The 24,495-nt window shown below is 44.8% G+C and overlaps 1 protein-coding gene across 2 annotated transcripts; it reads right to left on the bottom strand.

Annotated features, from left to right (window-relative positions):
• Positions 1-21: 21 nt before the first annotated feature.
• On the bottom strand, positions 22-23,065 carry arhgap36 (Rho GTPase activating protein 36). 2 transcript variants are annotated; one of them, XM_057028094.1, is made up of 12 exons: positions 22,761-23,065; positions 9,056-9,212; positions 6,761-6,829; positions 3,995-4,305; positions 3,236-3,443; positions 3,103-3,158; positions 2,649-2,799; positions 2,431-2,579; positions 2,085-2,261; positions 1,893-1,981; positions 1,572-1,789; positions 22-1,333 (listed from the first exon to the last, which is right to left on the bottom strand). In XM_057028094.1, exons 1-12 carry the CDS (start codon positions 22,854-22,856, stop codon positions 1,026-1,028), a joined length of 1,989 nt encoding a protein of 662 aa, XP_056884074.1. In that variant the 5' UTR covers positions 22,857-23,065; the 3' UTR covers positions 22-1,025. The 2 variants fall into 2 exon arrangements, with proteins under 2 accessions (XP_056884074.1, XP_056884076.1); XM_057028096.1 differs by lacking the exon at positions 22,761-23,065 and adding an exon at positions 11,979-12,078.
• Between the last annotated feature and the right edge of the window lie 1,430 nt (positions 23,066-24,495).

Below are 24,495 nucleotides of genomic sequence, written 5' to 3'. Positions count from 1 at the left end.
ATCAAATGCCGACACCTCACATGAGTTTGAGATTTAATTCTCTAGTAAAGTCCTGAACACACCTCCATGGAAAACACATTGACATGGGAAAAAAAGACATTTCTACTAGAATAACGATGCCAACGGGCAAGATAAGCTCTTGTAACTTTGGCCATGCGGGGGGACAAAATAAAAAATATCTGTACAAAAGACATTCACAGAAACATTGACTATAATTTGGCACTAATCTGAAAACTAGTCCAAGAATCCGGATTAGAGCTGTTAAAACCTGGTCATCATCGCCCTCCAGCGGTTGATCGGTATAACTACAAGTATTTTCTTTAGGAATTTAGGATAAGGTGGAAACTTTTGGTGTCCTGGAATTTGATTTCTACATCGACTATAATTCCAGTTATTCCAATGGAATGAAACTTTTAAATTCATAAATGAGACGTAATTCTCAATGTATTCTCAATTGTGTACATTTAGTGAGCAGAACACCTGTTGTAGAGTTTAACAGCTTTCAATCGTGATAAAATAGAGTCAAGTCCATGTAACTTCTTAAATTACACTGAATTTAAAACATAGAATTTGTCTCAACCATTAATAAAACTGAGGTAATGAGATTTTACTTTACTCAGCTGATCAACTTTTTAACCTTTAAAATATGGCTTCATAGAGGACAGATGAGATATTAAATTTAAAAAAGTTAAACACAAATTCAGTCCAGGTCCATTGTTCATACTTTGACATGAGTCTTCAGATTTCTGGATGGATCTTCTTCCAGGTTAGAGGGAAAACAGAAGGCATGTTCCAGTGCCTGCGGCAGGAGTTCCACAAGGTATCAGGAAAATTACTGTCTTCATTTCCAGATAATCTCAAAGGCAGATGAAACTCATCTGTTTTACTTCAACGGCTCATCTGAGCAAGTTGTGCTTGTAGCCATCGCCAACGTCCTCAAAACAAAGCAAAAGTCACGTACTTTAGTATGTCCGACGGCCCGTTTCTCCGGGGACCTCTGACCTCGTTCACTTCCCCATCGTCTGTCATACAATGGTCTCCGAGCTCGACCCTTTTCCGGTGAAGAAGTCCCAGAAGTTGGCGACCGGTGAGGATTTGACCTCTTCCTGCGGCGTCTGCCTCACCCAGATGCTGCTCTCGGTGGAGCCGCTCAAGCTGGAGCAGCTGCCGCTGTTGCCGACGCTCAGTGAGAGGCTGAGCTTGCCCCTGCGGTCGTGGCCCTCGTGGTCCTGGCTGTGGTCTCTGGAGGAGGACGGCTGGCCCAGGCTGAGGAGGTTGTGGTGGGAGTGGAACTGACGCATGTGCCGGATGGATTTTCCTGGAGGGACGTCACCTAAAGGATGGGAGAAGGCAAAGTGGAACGTCTACATCTCCCACTTCCTATCGATCACCACTAGATGGCGCTGTAGCCACTTTAATCACCCACCACACTCCCTTTATAATATTTGAGTCAATGATCTTCAGGGTTTGATCTATTTTGGTTATAGTTTCAACCAATTTCAAACAACAGGAATCTTATTTACGTAAAAATAAAGTGACTGACTCCAACTCAGGTGTTAAGGGAAGAGTACCATATCTGTCTTCCTGTCGCTTCCTGTTCTGATTTAGTTTGAGAACGTTGAGGAAAACCTCGCTGGTCAGGCTGCTCTCGCTGCTGCTGCCATGTGGCGGGAATAGTGGTGAAGGCGGCTCCAGCGGAGACAAACTCCCGCTGGAGGCCCCCACAGAGTCCAGCGATGCCCCCGTGTCCCGACGGCCTCCCGACTCGCTGCTCTCCACCGTCACATGGCTGCCACAGAGGAAACACGCTTAGCCACAGAGAGGAAGCGCACGCAGTAGCAGCAGCAGCTTGGAAACACCTGCGGTTAAATTTAGCACGGGCTGATGCTTACCTGAGTTTCCGACGCAGCAGGTAGTCGATGATGTCAGGATCCGTCTGGATCAGGCTCATCAGGACTTCCTGTTGTAGCTCTGCAGAAACCTGAAGGGTTGCACGCACTAATTGATTAAAGTTGCATTACCATGCATGCTAGCAATCGTAACGGCTTGGTTTAAAGAATAACTTTAAGGCGTTGCCGCCGTACCGTGAACAGCCTCTTGTAGTTCTGTATGAGCACTAGCGTCACGCTGATGATCGCTGTGCTGTCCTCGATGCCCATGGCGTAAATGTGAGCACTCGCGTCCGCTCCTCGTTCTCTCTGCAGCAGGTTCGGTCCAAAGATCACCGCTAGGTTCGCGGCGGTCATCTTGTTTCCTGGAATCTAAAGAAAAAATGGATAGAGAGGAAATACTCTATGTTCAAGTGTTCTAAAATACAACTACATTTCCCATAATGCAATTTCTCATTTTTTTATTTGCTCAAGGTCAATGAAGGTGGATATTTGTGTGGTTCATAGTTAACAGATCCAGGCTGTGCAGCGATCCTCCCACCTCCTCGTCGTTTGTTCCGATGGCGTCCTGTGCGAAGCTCTGCACCGTGTGTAAGAGGCTGAGGAGGCGCAGCAGCGTGTCACAGTTGCAGGGAGGCAGCAGGTACAAGAGGTGCTGCAAGTACTGGAGCTGGTCCGCTCCCCTCAGCACTGTGGGAAGAGACCGTTACTATGGCGAGTACAGGCGCCGTCCCGACCACCGCTTGTGTGTGCGCTCACAGTTGGCGTGCAGGAAGGCGGGGTACAGCTCTCTGGGCAGCAGGGGGTCAGGTATGTCTCTGAGGAACTCTTTGAGCAGAGCCGCCACATCGTGGACGCTGTGCTCCTCATCCAGCTGGACGTCCACCCCCATGTCAAAATCCTCCCGCAGCTGAGGATGCGCACACGGACAAAAAAAAGAGGAAAAAGACAAATGCACATGGGTCAAACTGGGCTCGTTTTCCCCTGATCATCAAAATTTCTCCAAAACAGGATACCACAAATCATCGGCTCTGCACTCCCAGATTATTTTTATATCCCGGCGTTCCTGCCGACCGGATGAACTCAACTTTGTCCAAAACTTTAACCAACTGGTGAGAAAACAATATATCCTGCATCACGCAGTCATGTGACTGCAGTTTTTCACAAAAGGAGGGGCTCCTTGAGCAACCAGGAAGTGGGAACAGTGCCTCACCTGTCGCACTCTCTTCTTGGAGCTTCCAACTCGAAAAATTCCCACCGTCTGTAAACCTAGAAACACAAAAGGGAGCGTAAACGTCTCTCCATGGTGGGTATAGACCGTTGCCATTGTGGAGCGGTTCCCCCACCGTGAGTCTCGATGTGACTGCAGCACCTCTCCAGCACACGAGGCACCTGTCTGTAGATGGGGTTGAGGCTCAGCTTGGACTGGGTCCTCCCCTCGGACGAGCCCACCTTTTTCAGCTCCAGCTCGGCCGGGTGAGAGAGCTGCAGCGCCTCCAGGAGGCGAGACTGACTCTCTACAAGGTCAGAGATGGAGTCCACCGACAGACCGCCCTGATGGGGACAGAGACGTTTCCTCACGTGACAATATCATAACGTATTCAAACTGTCAAACAGGTTGCCCCCTGGTGGCCGGCTGCATAAGCACGCGTCCTCTTGTGAGCTGCACTGTCACACTCCTGCAGCTCGTCTGGTGTCAACGGTCGCTGCTCCTCTAGATTTATCTTGTGCGTGCAATAACTAACCTTTCCTGTGCACCATCTGTCAGTGTAGGGGACACGACACCGTTGCCTCATCTGTCAAAATTAATGTTAATGTCTCCTGCCGTGTGTGTGTGTGTGTGGGGGGGGGGTTAAGTATGTAAACAGAGCTGCAGCCCAGTCGGATGCTGAAAGGTCAGTTGGACCGACATTTAGATGGATAAGCAACCTTCACCTCCTCTGCTACCAGTGTTTGTAAACCCTGTTGAGAGTGCTGCACTTCAATAGATCAGTGCTGGCGCCCCCTATGGTTGATCTTTATCTAAATATGGATCTATATTCTAAATATTTATGACAGGATGAAAGAAGATCCCAGCAGTAATCAGCGGCTCTCAGCTGTCTCACCCTCCTCTGCCGACCGGCGTTGTCCAGAAGCGTGGGCGACATCGGTTTGTTCTGGGCGTCCACGCCGGGCGCCGGCGCCACAGAGTTTGCGGGTGGCGAGCCGAGTAAGCCTCCTGCATTGGACGGGGAGCTGACCAGCGGCTTGTTCCCAATGAAGAACTGCCTCTTCTCGGCCCTGAAGCGAAGGACGCTGGCCTCCAGGTCCAGGCAGTCCCGCCTGCTCTCCTTCAGGGCGTCCAGGCGCCGTTTGAAGGCCCGATCGTTGGCGATCACCTGGGAGAGGGGGATCCCGAAGGCCATGGGGGCCGATTCTGTGCAAGAAGATGAATTTTAGCTTATTATTCTGTATGCACATATCAAAACCAAGAGGTTGTGTGAGGTTCTATAAAGAAGAGCTTAAAAGTTTGTTTAGACAAGTGGTATAAGAACGGACAGAATGGACGAGCAGAGCTGGTAAAAGAGGGATTAACAGGTAATCCTGTTAGAGCGGCCACAGTCACTGCGCTGCTCCCCCGACGCGGCCTGAAAGCGGTCCAGCAACAGTCTGCAGGCTACACGACTGACAGCCGTCGTCACATTATGACCGGCAGCTGCAACCAAAGTCTTTGCACGCCATCACCGTAGATACTGAGCTATCAGGAGCTGAACAGGAGCTGCAGCAATTGGAGCTCAGGGGCCGCCTGCTGTGCACAACACTGAGAAACACAATTACACTCAAGTCTAGACTATTTCATTACTCGTCTAAGGTTAGAAAAATGTTGTAGAAACAAAGTCAACATTCCTCCTCGCGGGTTTAATCCGTTTTCTCTGGCAATAAAGGCCAATGTCTTATTACTTTCCACATCAATAAACGCCGTACAGACCGAAAATTGGCCAATAATGTGGAAAAACTCCCGAGTTCTTATTAGAGTGGGATTTAAATAAGAATATTGGGTCATGATGACTGACGTCTGGTATATTGTGCATCATATTGAGCTGCTGAAACTATTGCTTCACATTTACTTACTCGATTGGAACAATTTAGAGACCTGCAGCAGTGACCGTTTACAATACACACGCACGGCCCCGACACCGACACGTGCGGTCTCAGGGGAAGAAATTTCCCATGAGGCTCAGACAACGAGGTCAAAATGGCAGGACGCCACCTGAGTACTTAAACAAGATCGACTCAGCTGGAAATAGCAGCAGGCTGTGGGAGGAGTTTGTCGATGGCGGTAAATATTCACCATCGCCACTTGTTTTTTCCCCCTAAACGAACGCATTACAGTTGTTGCATTTCCGCTCGAGCCCATTTTAATGGGAAACTCATGAGCAGGTGAACATGGGGAAAAGGTGAACAGGATCGACCGACGGGTTCCTTTTCTTCAAGCGTTACCCACAGAAACAACCCACTAAAGCAGGAAGGAAGCGCCGTTGATCACAGTTGAGGAATTTCTTCGCTGCACTTCTGCTGTCATTTCTCAGCCTTCTGGAGTTAATTTAGAGGCCTGTACAGCGTTGTGGCAAACATTTTCCCCTCATCACCCCAGCAACCAGACAATGTCAATCAATGGTCCTGAACTTGAGAATATGAACCGGTTGAAGCACAAGTGGTCTGAGTAAAACTAACATGGCTGAAACCACAAGAGTAAAAAGGAGAATCCTGTTAACTCAGACTGAGCTCACGATTGCACCAATGCAGCCAGAAAAATGGCAGTTTCGGGATCCAATCTGCATTATCAGGAACTCAACACAAGAAAACGACCTCAAAACATCTCCAATCATTATGCTCTTAAATGTGCGACTTGTTTACGACAGTTAGCCCCAGTGACGCTCCAGGTAGGAGCAGACCGGTGCCAGCAGGAGACCTGTGCCAGGTCCCGATGTTCTGTGTTTTCATTAGCAGGGTTAGCGTTAGCTAAGTCCCCATGTCCGGCCAGAGGTGGGATTTAAAGACCTGGGCAGACAGCCTGAGAGTGCCAGTGTGTGTTTGTTCTGGCACTGCTGTGATAATCACCTGAGAGCAGAGAAAATCTCTAAGAAGTCTGGGGGGGGGGGGGGTCACATTTTTTGCAGATGAGCACCTACGAGGCTCGGAAGAAGAAGAGATGGTGGGAGGTAACTTAAATGGAGAATAAATTTGAAAGAGGAGGAATGTTAAGAGGGGAAATTAAAAAAGAGGCCGCAGCAAACATGGGTAAACATCTCATCTGGAAGTCTTTTGTTGGGAAGACAAAGACTCAGTAATACCTGGGGGGGGTAGAACTGAGCATTTCTCACTGTAGGATCATTGTGTTTAAGGATCAACATCCATTTTCCTCAGTGCAGCAACAATTTTTGAAATTAATGTACATCTGAAAAGAAAAATGAATAAAATGGACCCAATGGTGAGCTCAATATTCAGGTTTCACACGGGTGCCGAACCTCCCGGTCAGGCTGGGTCACTTAAAACTTGGACATGAAAACCTATTTCAGAGGAATCGACGGTATCAGAGAGTGTGTTGTTTATTTGCCATGTTTATCAGAAGAGACCAAAACAAATTAAACCCCAGCGGCGGATTTAAACAGGAACACCACAGCAGCTGTGCCGAGGCCAGCGCAGCTAATCCCAGGCTACTTCAGTCAATATTTAAGTTTCCAGCAACGGCCTCGCAGCCCAGAATCCGTTTTTATTGTTTTCATGCCGTCCTCCTGCTGTTCGGCGGCATTGTTTTTGATATTTGCTGCTCGAAACTGCCTTCAGAGTTTCTGAACCCGTGACTACTCTGAACCACACAACCAACCCACCTCGCTCTTTCTTCTCCTTTGAAAACGAGTCGAACCTCCTGCGTAGAGATTTCCTGCGCTTGCGTACTTCTGAGAGCAAAGAAAGAAGAAAGATCACATGATTAATGGTTTTTGTTAAATCAGGAATGTGCAGTTCTTAATTATGCATTTCGGCTTTTTCTGTTTTTTGCAAAGGATCACAACAGATGTTTCCTCCTCCTCATCATCATCTGAGGGCTTGTTAGCTTGAATCTCTCCCACTGTCTCTGTGTCCCAGACATGTTTCATACGTGCGTTTGTTTTCTGAATCTAGACTAAAATAAATGGGGCCTGAAATGAAAAAAATGACACCCCCTCCTCCTCGTGATTTCTCCCAGCCAAAGCGGCTCGATTGGCATCAGCTAGCATAAATGTCACATGACTAACACTTGAGGAAAACAGCGGCGTCAAAGATTGTGTAGAACCAAAAAAAAGGATTTTCTTTCTTGCATTTTAGGAATCTCCAACATCCTTCCTGTGCTCGTTTGTGTGTTTTGCGTCAAAAGCCTTGTCGCCTCTCGCATTTAAAAGCTCCCCGTCCCCCCCGCATGCCTGCGTTTATGTGGTAGATGCCATTGTTTGGGTTACCAAAGCTGCTGTTTAGAAATCAGTAATTCAAAGTTACGTCTTTCTCCTATTAAGGAACGATCTGAGCTCCCCGGCTCGCCAATTGTGCCACAGTATAGGATGCAGTTGGCACACGCTGGTGAGCAGTGGGGGATTAACAGCGTGGATGTGTGAGGACATGTTGGGATAAAAGGGTCAAATTCCCATGACTGCAAGAAATTAAAGTTTGTTTCCAAAGACGCCCTCCCATCTAACACGCCACACTCTGCAGAGGCTTATCTCTTAGCAATGCTGCCTGGATCTGTGCACGTGTGTGTGTGTGTGTGGTGTGTGTGTGTGTGTGGTGTGTGTGTGTGTGTGTATGTGTGTATGTATTACATAATAGAAGTTCACACAGACTAGAAACCACAAACAGAGACAAAAACAGAAGGGAAAACAGCCCAAGAACAACAGCTGCCAATGTTTTCTTGCTGATTCCATCTGTATTTGGGATGATGAAGTTAAGAAACATGTGAATCAGTAAGCTGAAGCCTATAATTTCGTTATTACTTCAAACAAACGCATCAGAGTGCTTTAATCAATCTTTTGCTACCAAAGTCACTGCTCGGACAACCCGGCTCTCTGAAACCTCCATGTTCTATACGGCAAAATTATTTTTTTGGGGACGCTGGGGAGGAAAAAGGCAAGAGAAAAGAAAGAAGAGAAGTGAGCACCAAAGAAAAACAAAATTCCTCAAAGACTAACAGGGACCACAGAGGGAGGTGGTTCACAAACCCTCTCTGGATGGGAGAGATTTCTCCCCAGGGGAGCATCAAGGCACGAATACTCCCACACTTTCCTCTGAATCCCAAAGAGAAAGTTCCTGAAACACTGGGAAAGTTTGTTTCTGCCATAAACTGTTCTTAACCACACATCCAAACCTGTCAGATCATTCCCAGTTTCACCAACTCCTCAGGTTTGAGTCAAACCTAAAGCGACTTTTCTCTCCAAATATTCCATTGTTCACATGAAAGGCACCAAGAGAAGAACTTCCTGAAAGGGCAGAGACGGCGGTCTCACAGGAAGAACGTTGCGAGTCATGTGGGACTGACTATATGTGCCTCCAATTATCCACGTTAGTGCTGATGGAAAACCATAAAACTGACCCAAGAATGGCAGATATTGAGCAGTTTAGAGAGCGTCACTGGGTCAAAGGCCGTGAGGATCAGACACGGCCGGATGAGGCCTGTCCCACCATCAGGATGGACTTCAGGACTGAGACTCTACTGCTGTGTATATTAATATTCCCTTTCTGTGATCACATGCTTTTAGGCAAGAGCGGATTCCACTTATTATACACAGAAACTATTCATGCTGGCTAAATAACTGATGTTAGATTTCAAGTTTCACCACGGATGCTCTGCAACATTCCTGATCAGACGTCAGCGCACCTAAGGAGAATTAAAAATCAAGAGTTGCAGCAGACATGGCAAAGATCTCCATCAACATTAAACATGTGTTGTGTTGCTGAGGACCTTTAATGCTATAAAAATAAGCCATACAAAATGTGCCGCTGGTATTTAAGTAAACAAGTGAGATGCGTGGTTAAATAAACAAATTCCACAACCCCCTTTGGGTTTTCTAATCACGGCTGGGGCAACGTTGTTTACAGATGTTTCCAGGGGACAACACAAACCCATCAGTCTCAATTTTCCTGCAATTTTGTTGTACCTCTTGGGATGCTAATCTTGAAGCCCAGGTCTCGCTCATCCAGGTGATACAAGGCTACCTCCTGGAGCCTGGCCCGCTCCAGCTCGGACAGGCTCTGGATCAACACCGGCTGCAATCGCACGCTCTGACCCAACATGGTGGCCCACGTGTGGTCCCCCTGCCATGAAGAAGAAAGAGACGGGTTAGCGGTAGCCGCGGGGCGGATGTTGACTCCATTAACCATTCAGTCTGTCTGCTAGGTTTCTGTCAATGTTCCCTTTAAGAGACCAAAGTTCCAAACAAATCCGAATCAGGTGATCCTGATCCTCCGCATTTGACGAAGGGTCGCAGCAACCACAGGTTAACAAGAACCAGACAAATTCCCCCCATCTCGTCCTCCGAGGCCTGTTTCACCAGAGCTGCAGCCACACAAAAATGTGCTTTTAATATACGACCGTGCAGATTGTTTGTTTGATGAGAGCAGAGCGGCAGAACCTCCTCCACAAACTATCGACATCAGGTCTGAAGGACTATTCAGACCAACACGCAGTGTTTTCCCAAATAAAGTCACTCACAAATCAAGATGTATGAACTTGTAGAGTACATGGAAGGTACAGCATGGAAGGTACAGCTGAGGCTGATCAGAAATTCGAACCAAGTCCATGTCAATTTATCCGTGACTGATGATAGAACCTCCCTTGAATGAAGACCCTGATACACACACGCAGGCACACACTCGTTTGTAAGCAAGCGACATCCATCTCTCATTCTTTAATGCATCAAGACATAATTATGGCAACATTATGTAATTTATGCTGAATGCTGGGCTTTGTAGGATTGTTGCTGGCCATGTGTTTCCTGTTCCGTCATCTTGCGTTCCGAGGCCCGACTGGAGAAAATTGCTTCAATACCAAATGTAAGACAATGGCGGCTGAACTGTAAACGTTCCATAAAGAGGCTGCCGAGGCCCCGTCTGCCTCCCTAAAATGGACTACATGGATGTTTCAGAGCAGACGTTCGTCACAGGAATTCTATTAAAAAGTGGGTTTGTTTGTTGACAAGTCAAAGACAGGAATTAGAAAGGCCTGGTTCGAGAAAGTAAAGCCCAACCACCAGCTTCTTAAATTCATACAACACAATATTGAAGTGAAATAAGCCAGTACACCACCAGTTATTACATTGACCAAGATTAACAGCTATGCGTAGCCACAGCTAGCGAGTTAGCTTCATTCAAAGGTTTTGGGAGCATTACTGGTGATCAGGATTGACGTAAAGATCGGTGCGGCTTGGCACACAGACTTACAAATGCACGTCACTGAATTTGGTGGGCCGCATGTTCTTAATTTAGCTTTTTTTAGTCGTAGCACATTTTAAAAACAACACGTGCATCGAAATGTTTACGCTTACGACAGCAAATGTGTTTTCTATTCATCCGATGTTACCGGGCTCATTCGGTTTTGATTTCTGCGGCCGAGCAGAACCACATCAAAACCCGTGCGCTCTCAGCATAAATGATCTATTACGCCCAAACCTCTGGATCTGCCAACAGGCACAAAGTATTTATCATTAAAATAGGTTGCGGCGAGGAGCGTCTGAGATCAACTCTGAGAACAAACGCGTATATGCAGCACTTGCGTCATTATATTTCAAGCGTTAGCCTCTAAGTTTAGCAAAGCACAATGATGGGGCCACCGATTCAATCAGAATTTGGGGACTTCGCACCTGCCTCAACTCCAAACTCAAAGACTGAAAATGCCACGTGTGATCCTGCCACCTTGCATTTCTAAACATCATAAGGATGTGCTCCGATTACAGACATGCGCTTATTGCTTTTTCCCACCAATAATCCCAACCCGTCACTGACCTGACAAGCGTGATTCAGGTGCAGGAGGTCATTTATTTTTCGTCAAATTCTAGAAATTTGGTAATTGTTGCCGGTATAACTGCATGGTCCGAAAAGCATCGATTGAGGTTTTTCTTGTGCCGTTTACCTGGGCAACTCCCCCCTTTAATACAGAGCACGTGAATAATTCCAGGTTTACCACAGGTTAAACAGAGCCCTGAGTTTTCTTAAGGCTCCCGTCAGCTGAAACAATTCAAATCTCTTCATGCTGCCGTCCAGGATTTGCCGCTTCATTGGTGAGGAACAATAAGTTTCTGCAGGCGCTTTCATACCAGCTGTGACAAAATAAACTGACCTGCACAATTCTGCTACTCTGAAGCCCCCCCACCCCCCGTTTCTTTTATTTCCATCCATTTCCAGCAAAACAACCCAACATCCATCATGTCCTCCCCTAATTCCAGCACAAACATAAATGTGTTCAACCCGCTGATTAAAGCATGATTGGTTTTAATGGGGGAACATTTCGCCCGTGTTGTTGAGCGCTGTACTCACACTGATCTAAGAACACAACCGAGACATTAGCATGCAAAGGTGATTAATCATTTATGCCCACTGAGAAGAACACACACGGAAAGTGACAGGCAGTAATAGGCCCCTGGGCAGCCCTGAAGACCCAGCCAGAGAAAGCCTTGCATACGATGCCCGCGTCAAAGAGGAACGTAACTACAAGTAGGCTAATGAGAAGACATCCTGAGATTGTTGCACGTGACAAGACAAATGTTCAGAACTATGCTGCTCAACATGTCTCAAATCAAAATCAAATCTGATTTAAACATATCTGACTGCTGTGAATTTTCAAAAGTTTATATTCAAGATGTCTATATGAGCTCATTCGGAGAATGATGACCTTTTTGCACGTTACAAACAATTCAAAGGCCAAGCAACTGAAAAGCTCACTATGAAACATCAACTTCTAAAAACAAAATCCTCCCAATGATCATGGATCACTGAAGCTAGCGGCTAAATTTATCATTCAATATTTTAACAGTGAAGATGTAAAAAGTGACACCTGATATGGTGAAGAACATGACACACACATACCTGTACCACCTCAGTTAGACACCACCGCAAACAAGCTTTACAGACCTCTCCACAACGTCTCACTGGACTTTCAGACACTTAAATGAGTCTCTGCCTTTAAGAAGAAGAGAGCGAGAGAGAGAGAGAGAGAGAGAGAGAGAGAGGGAGAGAGAGAGAGAGGAGAGAGAGAGAGAGAGAGAGGGGGAGGAGAAAAAAGGAGGAGCTGCTACCAACATTACTCGCAGGAGTTGAGAACATAAACACGAGGGAAAGAGGGAGGAAAGAAGTGCACAAGATGGAAAAACGGTGGAGAAGACTTAAGAATGAGACAAGTTGATGGGAAAAAAGGATTTGGGAGGATGCAAGGATGTTATATCTGTTCTAGATTCCCAACAGTGTGGACAAAACAGACTGTAAAGTCATGTCCAGAGTACAGGATGTAAGACGGAAGGAAAGGAGTTAATTGCATGTAAGGAAAAAATGTAAATAAAAGAAATGGTTACAAGCAGCGAAGAGCTCAAGACTAAACTGTAAAGGATGGAGGCGATGGGATTTACTAAATGATTAGGGTAAAGGAATAACGGGAACGTTGGGAAATAGGTGGGGATTAAAATAAAGCTGGCAGCTATCCTCAGACTAGAAAAGGACTCACAAAACCCTCCTGGAGAGCAAGTAACAATGCAGCAGCTTTCCAAAGACGGGAATAACGGTGAAATAACAACCCTGTACCGTTAGAGGCGGATGAGCCGTTTCCAATCATTGTTCTCATACATGTTAGCAGCCAGACCCAGCCCTTCATGAAATGGTTCATCAAAAGGTTAGACCCTCTTGTATCACGTACGAGTTGAAGGTTTCATTTACGTTGCATCAGCCATACGATGTTGAGTACGTGCTATTTTTCTACGGCTTCCCGTCTCCCTCCGCTTTGGGCCTAAACAGTCCTGCTCCTGGCTCACAGCCATTTCTTCTATGCATTTTAAAAAACTTCCACATTATGGTCTTATGTTGCATTTCCAGAGTGGTCCAGGATTTCCAGGAGACCCCCCACCTCTGTGTTCAAGGATTGTTCTTGATATCAAGTTGGGGAGGGAAGATTAAAAAGACCACAAGAGGGAAGACAGAAAATGTGGAGGAATGAATGGAGAATGGGAGGATAAGTTCTGACATGACCAAGGAATGAACCGAGGCTGAGAGAGAAGTGAAGGAAGCAGGGGATGAGGGAAGGAGAGAGAGGATGTGGGAGGAGTGGGATTAAAACAGGATAAAAGAGCTAAATAAAGGACAGAACAAAACAGTGGACAAGAGACAGAAATGTTTCAGAAAATATCATTTAAAAAACAAAATGCCAAAATCTGAGCCTCTTAAGTGAAACAATGCCGAATAAACGACTAAATGTCTTTCAAAGGGACACGACACCTGCCACCTAACGTGTGCGAGTATTAATCTTTGCCACTAGGGGGCAGACTCACACGCTGTAGATGTGTGTCCCCCCCCCCCCCCACATTAAAGAGGGACACACAAACACACAACACACCATTGCATGCAAGCAAAAACACACTGAAAACCAAAAACCAAGCACGCAAAAGGTTATTTTTCTAAAATTGCCCACATCCTTCCTATTACACAATCTAAACGGGTAAGAGCGATGGCACCTTTCTGCAAGATCAGCAGGAACTCGGCTGCAGTTGTTGCAGATTGTGTGAAAACATGAAAATCCAGGATGCCGGTGAGCCGATGACAAAAACAGGCAAAAAATGACGGATTGATTGTTCTGAGGTTTTCCTTCATAAAGTCAGCTCCGAGTCTCTGCCTGCTGTTTCCATCCAGCAAAACTCTCCAGAGGGGAATTTGATAACACATCAGAAGGCGGCAGCAGCAGATAACACATCTCCCTCTGAGCGAAGAGCAAAAGTCCCCATAGCAACACCTCCTTTTAATGGAAAATGCTTAATGGCCGTACCTCCATGAAACAGGTAGGAACTTCAATCATGAAATCAATTTCCAGGACTAACTCATTTACACCGGTATCAGATGAGGAGGGAGGAAGCGGCTGCTGATGGCTTTCCAGTGTGGAACTAATTAATACTTTTGTGTGTCGGTGTGAGACATTTTCAATGATCTGACAGCTCTGACCTAAATGGCGAGACTCGCCATTGCTCCTATGCTTTCACTCTGCCGTACCACTGCTAATAAGACTGGAACGCCCTACAAAGTCCAATCCAGTATCTCAAAATTGGATATATTTATCTTCCCTCATGAGGTCCACTGACAAGGGCGTCACTGGAAAGTGTTTATATCTACAGTTGTAGCACTGACCTTCAACCTCCCTCACCTTTCATGATCACAGAGGTTAGTGCGTGCAGCTCTCCCCCCTCACTCTGCTATGATCCTCCCCACTTCCTGTTGCACAACTCCATGTTTCCCTGTCAGAGGTCGAGTACAGTAACATGAGGGCGATGGTGCGAAGCGTGCCCATGTGCTGACCTCAGCGGTCTGCTTCAAAACAGGATGGATGATGAACACCCCCCATACACACACACCGTTAAACTAGGATATCCACGTCCAACTTCTGTCTCAACAGCTCCACCTACAGGCTAAATCAAAAACTGATTTGCAGAGTTTACAGCAGTATTTGGCCAAATTTATGTAAAAAAAATAATTAAATGGTCATAGACACAGCCTATTATTCCTCCTGTCAATGCATAGGTGCTATAGCCGTCAAAGAATCACGCCTAATAAAACTCTCACTTTACAGTTAAACTCACTTTACGCGCTAGAACAGGCATGGGCAAACTAAGGCCCGGGGGCCACACGTGGCCCGTTAAACGTTTTAATCCGGCCCGCCAAACTTGAAAAATTAAATGAATAAACCTTGTTAATGTTAAATTTTCACTGCAATTCTGGTGTTTTCCCACTAGAAAAAAGACAGTCAGGAGGAGAGTGATGGTGATATCCTGAAGGATAACAGAGCTTTCAGTGCTTTAAAATAGAAATGGTTATTAATTTTTTTTAAAAAGGCACATTTTATTCATTTGATTTTAAGTGTTTTAAGACTCATTCCAAAGTCAGATATTTTGTTGTAATGCTTCTCTTCATTTTCATTTGAAATTAAAGCACATGTTTTCTCCATATCCCAAGATGTGTATTTTTTCTCCAATGAGGTGAGGTTACCAAAGCACTCCATCCATCCATCTGCTCCTGGTCCGGCCCCTTTGTCAAATGTTAGAACCCATTGTGGCCCACGAATCAAAATGTTTGCCCACCCCTGCGCTAGAACATCTTCACCAAGCATTTGTTTACAGTGTTTGGTGCACATTCCTGCAACGCCTCTTCTAATGCCAGCTGATAAGTGCCGTAAATTACACCCAGGAGAGGTTAAAAACGCAATACAGATGTTTTCTAGCGTGTGCACCCTCAAAAAATGTGCGCTGAAGCAGCAGTATATAAAGATTGTGGATTAGGTTTCATGAAATGTCAACAGGGCACCAACACTCAGTCAAGGCAGGGCAGATAGTGTCATATCAGGCATCTGTGTTACCCAATCAGAATACATCTTGTACACTGACAAACACTTGTTATGACAGTTTTTGCTACATAACAGCAGGATTTGAGTGTGAACCCACCACTGTAACTTTTAGCCTCTAGCTGAAGGCTAATGCTACATGGGATGTTTAATAAATCCCACTTTAGCCTGAAACACCATGCCTCAGATTACTGTGCTTTCGCATCGTCATCCTGCATCTTTCTGAATATTTGTTTCCCCAGACACATTTTGAAGGGGGAAAAAAAAAAAGAGGGGGAAATGCCAACGTCAGAGGAAACGAGATTTGAGCAAGGATATCAGGAACAAGTGCTTCTGCCTCAATCTCCCTCTTCTCAAAACAGGACGTTGTTGGCGTCCACACCCGCTGCCCTGATCAACACTGCCGTCCTATTCTGAGAGCTTCCATGCTGCACGAAGGGCCAGCAACAGAGTCGTCAAGATACCTCGTCGGACCTTCAACTTTCGAAACAGACGTATTTAAAGTTCCTGAAAGAAAAAAGAAAAAAAGAGCCTTGGCATGACAAGAAATCACTAGTTTCTGTCCAACAGCATTGCGTCCTTTCTTAATTCTGATTGTAAGCGATGTTACTAGAACCCCAGCGACGCATAAAGCAGCAAAACTCTTTCTGGTCTCCGATAGGTTGTGTAGTGAAGAAGGGTAACGGGCATAAGGCGTCAGAGGCAAAATGTGTGGTTGTAATATTTAACCTTTGATTTAATGATTAGACCTTCGTAGTTAATGATTATGCAGATAAAACGTACTAGCACCTGTATACGAATCATTGTCACTGTTTGAGCACCTCTGCTGTATGTATACGTGTCACTATTTGAATGTCTGCTATGAGATGGAAAGTCCGGGAAAGTTATCAGAGGGTTAATGGAAAGTACCAGAGTAACCAAGGCGTGATTACAGAAGATGGGAGGTTGTCTGTTTGAACAAGGAGGTGTCTATTTTAAAAAAACCATGTAAGGTACACCTGACTTCTGATAGGTATGGAAAATGGTACCTAACGGTGGAAAATGAGTAAAAATAGCTAACCAAAAGGAGGAGCCCGGGGCGGGGTAGCCCCAGGCTCCGAATAGTATAAAAGATGGGCAATTCTTGTCAGTGTTCAGACTTAGCCTGGGCTACCTCTCATGCATGGTGAATTGTGAATCTTCAATAAACCATCATTGGAACCGTGAACCAGCTGACCCTGACTCATCATTCGACCTTGTTGCGGCAACTCTACATCAACTCATTGGCACTGGCATTCAGACTTAAAAAAGGTGTAAGTTTATTAAAGCAATTAGACATAGAGTAAAAAAGCCACAACAGTTGAAAGGTGTCTGCAGCGGCTAAACCGAGCGTACTCCAGGCCCAAGTGTCCTGATGTTCTACATAAATCTGACATGGTTGCCAGGTCTCTCTGACATTTAATCAAACGGATGATGTGTTCTGGTCCAAACCAGAAGCGGGTAACGAGCGATGGGGGATCCATCTCGCTGAACTACTCCTCCAGAGCTCTTTATTGGCCATCAAACAGGCAGTGAAACCTTTCTGGAGAACAATAAACATTTGTTATTCTCCTGCTGTCCTGGAAGAGTTGATTTTCAATGTGGCTTTTTTTTATATACGATTTTTTTCTCTTTAAGAATGTTTGTTTCTGGTGTTATGCTTATCTGAGAGGAAAGGCTGACAGAGTTGCTTTAAGTAGGAAAACTTTGCATACTTCAGGGATGACATTTCCGAGCAACTTAATTGCCATGCAATAGCTGTTGAGACATTTATATTGGAACCAGCAGCCTTTCTCCTGCCAACCATTACCTCCCGTTTCTTTGATACTTTTATCTGCCCATTTCCTCCCTTGATAAAAGCAGACATTTACTCCTGGCCATTATGGAGAATAAAAAAGTGCACATGCTGACAAAACTGCAAATAAAAAAAGTAATTCTTGATTTATGCGCCTTTAGTTAGACGGTTGTTGTCTGTTCTTTATTGAATTCAACTCTGCAAGCTGGCAGAGCAAAGCGATGGTAATATTTGAAGAATCCTTTGACGAGGTTGTCTTAGGGAAAAATTAATCAAAGCAGAGTTTTGTGTCCTGCCATTTTTGCACATATTCCAATTCAAGCTAACGAATGTGACAATAAAACAGCCTGTGCAGTTCCGCTCGCTTTTATTTTCTACGGATCATTAAAAATAATGCGAGTTGTTTTTACTCTGTCTGGAAGAAGGCTGGAAAAAAAATAAATAAATAAAAGGATTTTGATATCATGACTGATGCCGCCTCTGTCAAGGCAACGTGCAACCGCAGCTGGTTTCCACCAACTGCACCGGCAGTGCAGCGACACGATGTGATCTGAAGCTCTATTTCGCAAAGAATTAAGCAGGAAATAAACTAAATTTGCAATCCATGGGTTTGAAAATGCTCGGCTCTTGCTGGGAATGCTGCTGCGCTGTGTTGCTTTCTTGTTTTTGCTGACGACTGGTAATACCAGCAGGGGTTCAAAGGCTTTTCTGGCAGTCGCCATCTGGCATTCCCAACTGTGACTGGTCAAATAATTCCCAAACTCAATATTCTCAGGTGCATGGAATGCACTGTGGCTATTTTTTCCTCCCATCTGACAACAGACCCTGTGGGCAAAGTTGCTGAACAGAACATCACCAAAACAATCAAGAGCCTCAGTACTGCTGCTACTAGGTCCTGTAAACAAGTGGGGAAAATAGGAGGGTGTTAAAAAGACACAATTGGCTAATATTTTATATTTAGTACAGATGAGCTCTTGCTTCCAACAATAACAGAAAGTGACCTTGTGACCCCTCGTCAGAGATCAGCTGAGAATCAAAACTAGACATCTAGATGCACACCCGCCTCCCAGTGTGACCATCACCAGGTCCTTCAGAGAAACATCTGCAGTTCTTCAAAGAACAACTGAACACCCCCTTCCCCCAGTTCTGTGGTCCCAGTGGACAGTGATATCTGCCTCGGCACGAGATGTGATGTAACCGCCATCTGCTTTGGAGCCTCGGCAACCTCCATTTGCTGTCGTGAAGATGTGATGCATGACGACAACCAGCGATCAATGTGTTGGACACCCTCACGTCGGCTCAGGTTTGTGGGCCGCCTCCAACATTTGACTCAAGGGCAGGAACAGGACTCACACCTTCCTCTGGGTGGGATTAGCCGGCAGGGAAATGACAGGAAAAGTGGAAATGACTGGCCGATGCCTTGATAACGGAGCTCTGAGGCCTCCGACAGCTTCCGCACACATGGAGGCGAAATAGAATTTATAGGTTTTACTGCGCCGTTTATCTCAAAAACGCCTTACGAAACAATCACAAACTTTCACTTTTACAGTAAATTATAAATAAGAAGGTCCTGGAACGTTCTAGTCCTGTCCACTTCTCTGACAAGTTGCCTGCTGCTTACGCAAGTCCCGTTTAAGCAGTGTGGATTTTCCAGATAGATAAAGTTAATGATTGAGGCAGCACAAATCTGCTTAAGAAAATACTCAGATTGGTACTTGCCGCTTCAAGCAGCACTTAAAACATGACGTCAGGAGCTGGTTTAATAATGTCTTGAATGACAAACAGATTAAACAATCAGGAAAGTAAATACACACCAGAGGACTTGTTTTGTTTGATTATTGTAACGCATTTTCACACCTTACAGATATTGCCAGAAAATGGCAGTTCTGTTCACAGGTGAAACCAACGCACGTCGGGACTCTGGAGAAGATTATTCCTGAGCAGGTTGGGGTGAAACTGTCCCTTCAGGATTCCATCAGCGTCTTTCCGATGACTGAACATCTATAGGAATTGTGGGACTCTCTGAATCCCTCTTATCCAGCCCCAGAAGGCAGCAAACAAACAGCAGATGCTAGCAAGTTCGTCCACACAGAAGAAGGCAGACAGGAAGATTGAGACGGCAACGGCCCTGACAGAGAGTGGAAACAAGCTCACGGCTCTTGGGGGGGGGGGGTCTGGCTCTCTGGTCTCAACGTTAAACAAAGCTCAAGAAGAGTGAAAAAAAGTTCCTCATCCGTGATTCCAGTGTTTTTCTTTCCCTGCGCTTTGCTTCAGATTTACAGGACAGAACACTCTGAGGGTTTCTAAGTAAGAATCCTGATATTTTCCTATCATAAGTCAGGAAAGGTCATCTGAGAAGAGAGAAACCATGCACACTCCTCACACAGCTATTCACATTCTCAGGACACCCCCCACAGCTTCACTTTTTTATTTTGGTAAACACAACAAACGCAGCCTAAACCACAGCAAGACTGAAAGAATTTGTCTATTTTGCAATATCAGCAGAGGAAGCTACATCACAATCTTGGCAACAATAACTGGAGATGATCAAGAGCTGCTTTGATGCAACGGTAACAGCAATCAATCCAGCCATAAACACACAAACCAAAGAGAAGCCGCAATCACAAACATGAGTCACGTGACATTTCACGCTAAACCCCACACATTTCTTCAGATTTAAAAACATATCTGCAGAGATAGGCCCATGAGAGAAGAGGAAAACAGAAATATTTGTTTTTATTTATACGTTACGAGCAATAAACGACCCCCCCCCCCCAAACTAACCAGTCATTTTATTCTCAGGGTCAAGGCCATTAGCAGTCACCCTCAAGGTCTCTCAGCGACTCAGAACAAACACCGATTTTCCACATTTCTGCGTCGCAGCAGTGCCAGCCAGCAGCTGGACGTGCCTTCCGTACATTTGTTACATAACCGTGAGCACAAATGATGGAAATTACATGTGGTTGAATGAGAACACCCTGAAGGCACAGGAACTGGTTAACAAAGACCCCCATATGTACCAGAGGCCTTGAAGGCAGCACCAGTGGGCCATGTACTCAGAGCAAATAAAGGGGACGTTTGGATTCATCCTCCACTGAGGAGAGAGTTCACAAAGCACACACAAATCACTCAACACACACTGAATATGTTTATATTGATATTGCAGCTGCTACACATCCGACTTTTACGCTGACCTGCATTGTGCTGTGAAGGTTCCGAGTGTTCAATCTGACCTTGTTGAGGTAAAGAAAACAAATTTTGACGGCATCAGAGTGACACCAGAGACAGACCGGAGACGTGTCACCGGAGACGTGGCCCTGATCCGGCGTGCTGACACGCGAGTGGCCTGGGGTCCGAGATGAATATTCCAATTCTGAGCAAGTGGCGCCTCATGTTACTCCTCATCTTTCCTACATCACCACACTGTCAAATAATACAGCATCCACCCTCTTATGAAACTGGGGCTGGTTATTATAAAGACAGTTACACTTATCTCACACACACACACACACACACACACACACACACACACACAACACACACACACACACACACACACACACACACACACACACACACACCACACACACACACACACACTCAAAACAAACCCTGGGCGACTGTAAATGAACAAATTAACACATTAAACGAATTAAACCCGTAAAGAAAAAATGAATCTACCAGAGTTACCTACTGCTTTCACGTGCACACATCGACGGAAATGTTGCGAAATTGCTCACATATTACCTTCTTCCACGTTTCTGTGATATAATCGAGTAACGCTGGAACACAAATATGATGTTTCCACCCCAAAACAAGTGTGTTTATCACGTACCCGCGTTGGTTCGAGGAAAGCCGAGCGAGTCCAGGTGAGATTAATTTATATGATTAAGGTAGTCAACTCTGATTGGCTCCAGTAGGGCGGAAGTCGTTTCATTGCTCGTGAAAGGCATTAACCCGGAAGTGCGTTCAGCCCGCGTGTTACTTTTTTTTTAAACGAAGGCCCGGTCTTGTTCGTTAATATTGATTATCCGTTAAAAAAATAAAAATAAAAATCGCGTTTTCCCCATCCATTAATGTGGACTTGTGGAACGATGTCAGAAGATTTATGTCAGACCTATTAGACTCTCCTAGATTTAGATCAATCGTAATTTTAAACGTAATCCAATATAGGCCCACAGGACATTATCCATAACAACCTCAGACAAATGACGTCAGTCGTGATCATTTACAGTCAAATAGTGCCAGCGAGGCCCTTAGCGCGTCACTAGGGCTTCGTGTGAGGCACTTCTATGACATCTGAGCAGATGCAGCGTGGAAACCAACACTGAGCAAACCACCACGTCAGGTGCTGGTGACACACCCTTCGATGCCAGGGAGTTTTTAAGTGCTGTAACCTGAGGTGACGTCAGCAGCGCCACAAAACTCCGCTGGACTCCCATCTGTATTGCTTGTGGGTTTTGATCCATTGTCAATTGACCTCTTTTTGTATGTTTTGGATAAAATCACCTAAAGAAACACCCATCCAAGCCATTACTTTACACAACACAGAATTATAAGTAAATGATGCCAAATTGGAAGATCTTTTTAAAGCCTGACCTTTAAACTAAAAGTAAATCTCTTGGAAAGCCTTTTGATTTGGCCCTCGAAGCATTTGGCAGCTCATAGTTATTCGCATATCTGCAAACTTGCCACGGATAAAAAGAAATAGGCAGAAGTGACCTCATCCCTCTGCTGGGTGTACCCTAATGGGGTCTGATATGAGGAGCTTTATTGCTTGCTAATCTCTGAGAGGAAATTAGTTTTAGCATTCATCTTTTCCTGCAGGTCTTCTCAGTCAGCGTTGTGAACTTAACACTGATGTCTTGAACGATCCCAATTCAGAAACCAGAACCTATAGAATTAAACCAATACTGACCCTCCAATCTGGTAGGACATCAGCTGGTAAGGTCACAGATAAACAGTTACTATAGGATCAATAAAATGCACATTAGCTCCAGTGCAATGGCTAATAATTAGAATTTAGAATGTTAGCCTGAATAACCTGATAATACCTAAGATTAGTTGTTGATGTATGATCTTGAAAAGATTAGAACGATGTTGTAATTTAAAACCAACTCATCATGTTTACACAAAGCTAATTTCAAATTACCTTTGAATATCTGAGAAAATCACAATTACCTGGAAATGTACAACAAGGAGTAAACAATTCACAAGCACAAGCAAAAGTTCAAAACTTGTTCATCCTAGTGACTATATTTTTATATTTCTTCAGGGTGAGGGTTTTTATTTTTTATTTTTTTAAAAAAAAGCAGTTTTAGAGCAGAAACAGCTGTGATTCCAGCAACAGCCTCTCACCAAATTCTTGCGATAAAAGAGCTTATGAATCACACAGCAACCAACAACACACATGCATCCACGCACTCCTGCATGCATTTAGTTACATAAACAGAGCCGCGTTACCCACCACATAGCAGAAATGCATTTCTAGTCCAACTGGTCGATCTTCGGCATGCACAGCTGGAGTTGGAGGAGATGGAGTGGGTCCATCCAGCAGGATCATTAGTCAGGACGGTTAGATGTGCATGTGTGTGTAGGGGGGTCCTCACGGGTACTCCAAAGAACCTGAATGCAAGGACAGTTGTCCACCTTTCTGCCACCTCCTCCTCTCTTCAAGTGTGTCACTCTCTTCTCCCCTCCACTTGACGTTACTCCTCCTCCGCTCTGCTGCCCACATGACTTCAGTGCCTCCACCCTCCTTTTTTCCTTTCTGTTTTGGTCCCACTTCCTTTCTTTTTTCCCTCCCTCTGTCCAGTGCAATTTAATGTCTCTTTCTTTGCCCATCCTCTTTCCCACTTCTGCATCTTCCTCTTTTTGATTGAGCTTTCTTCATTTCCTTTTTTAAAAATCCATAAAAATAAAAGTGTGTTGAAGCAGCGGCTGTTTATTTTCTCATAATTTCTGTCACGCGCTGTTGATTGCAGATTGCTGTCGGTGCTTCCTGTGCTAGTTGAGGCCACCACTGTGTGTGTGTGTGTGTGTGTGTGTGTGTGTGCGTGTGATAGATAACATGGTGTTCTTTCTGTTGTCAGAAACAGGAAGAGTGAATCTTGGTAGTTTGGCCCAGATGCGAATGAGAGTGAAGAGAGAAATAGATAGTGTATGTGTATGTGTATGTGTGTGTGTTTGTGTGTAGGATAAAATGGCCACGTGACCATTACTCACACATTGATAGACTTGAATCTATCTATTCACGCTACATTATATATCTATATAGTATATTATGATTTAATTGCTGTATTGTGAATATAATTACTGTTGGGAAAATGTTAAGATGTGCGTGTGATGTGCGCAGGCTGTGTGATGAGCTTCAGCAACGATTTATGATAATGATAGGGCAAAGTTTGATCAGAAATGTTAAGAGGTGTTATTTAAGGTAAAAGATAAGCTTTATGGACGTGTACAAAGCGGGTGTGACAACAGAACATGTCTTACATACAACATGAGCATGTTAACAAAATAATTTTAGCTTTAATAACATAGAAATGACACAAAAGTGTTACTAATAGGTGCTTTTTAGTTGATTTATTTTAATAGTTTTTCTAACGAGACTCTAATTGTGCTCATATGTACATATATGAAACAGCAACCAGTCAAGTATCCAAATATGTTTAATTATGATGGTTTTAGTTAATTATTATAAATTTGAGTTAAATAAGTAATGTCTTTGTATTATTCGTTTAGCAAGTGGGTGCAGTAACAGCGATCTTCCACTAGGTGACCCTGGCGCTCAAACAGAAACATCTGCTGTTTTTAAGATGCTGTTTCTTGTTTGTTTGGGTTTTTTGGAAGGGGGGGGGGGCATTTGAGAAGTAGAACATAAGAAAAAAAATTGCAGAAAAAATAAAATACCTCCCTTGTCTTTCCAAAGACATCAGCCCCAAATGGACTTGTGGGTAACCATGAGTTAGTCTCTGCAGCACACAACACTGCCAGGCAGCCTGAGTGCTGCACGAGCATCGTCCCCCGGAGCTACATCTGCCTTAATGTCTTCTCTTCGGATTGGCGTGGATAATGTTTCAAACTCAGCCCTGCATGGAAACTGGTGTTTCTAAAAATGTGCAGAGCTTGTAGAAAATCATTGCAGTTTAAAACTGCTTTACATAAATCATACACACCAATGTTTGGTTTTCAGCATATTC

Source organism: Takifugu flavidus, chromosome 3, assembly GCF_003711565.1.
Source record: "Takifugu flavidus isolate HTHZ2018 chromosome 3, ASM371156v2, whole genome shotgun sequence".
Classification (NCBI taxonomy): domain Eukaryota; kingdom Metazoa; phylum Chordata; class Actinopteri; order Tetraodontiformes; family Tetraodontidae; genus Takifugu; species Takifugu flavidus.
Note: the sequence above shows the minus strand (reverse complement) of the source record. Positions and strands in the feature narration are given on the sequence as shown.

Coding starts and splice junctions, on each gene's coding strand:
- arhgap36 (XM_057028094.1), bottom strand. CDS start 22,856: ATGATCCTGCTGGATGGACCCACTCCATCTCCTCCAACTCCAGCTGTG. Junction 9,213..22,760: donor AAATGCATTTCTGCTATGTG/GTGGGTAACGCG, acceptor TCTTCATGGCAG/GGGGACCACACGTGGGCCAC. Junction 2,800..3,102: donor CCAAGAAGAGAGTGCGACAG/GTGAGGCACTGT, acceptor GCGCATCCTCAG/CTGCGGGAGGATTTTGACAT.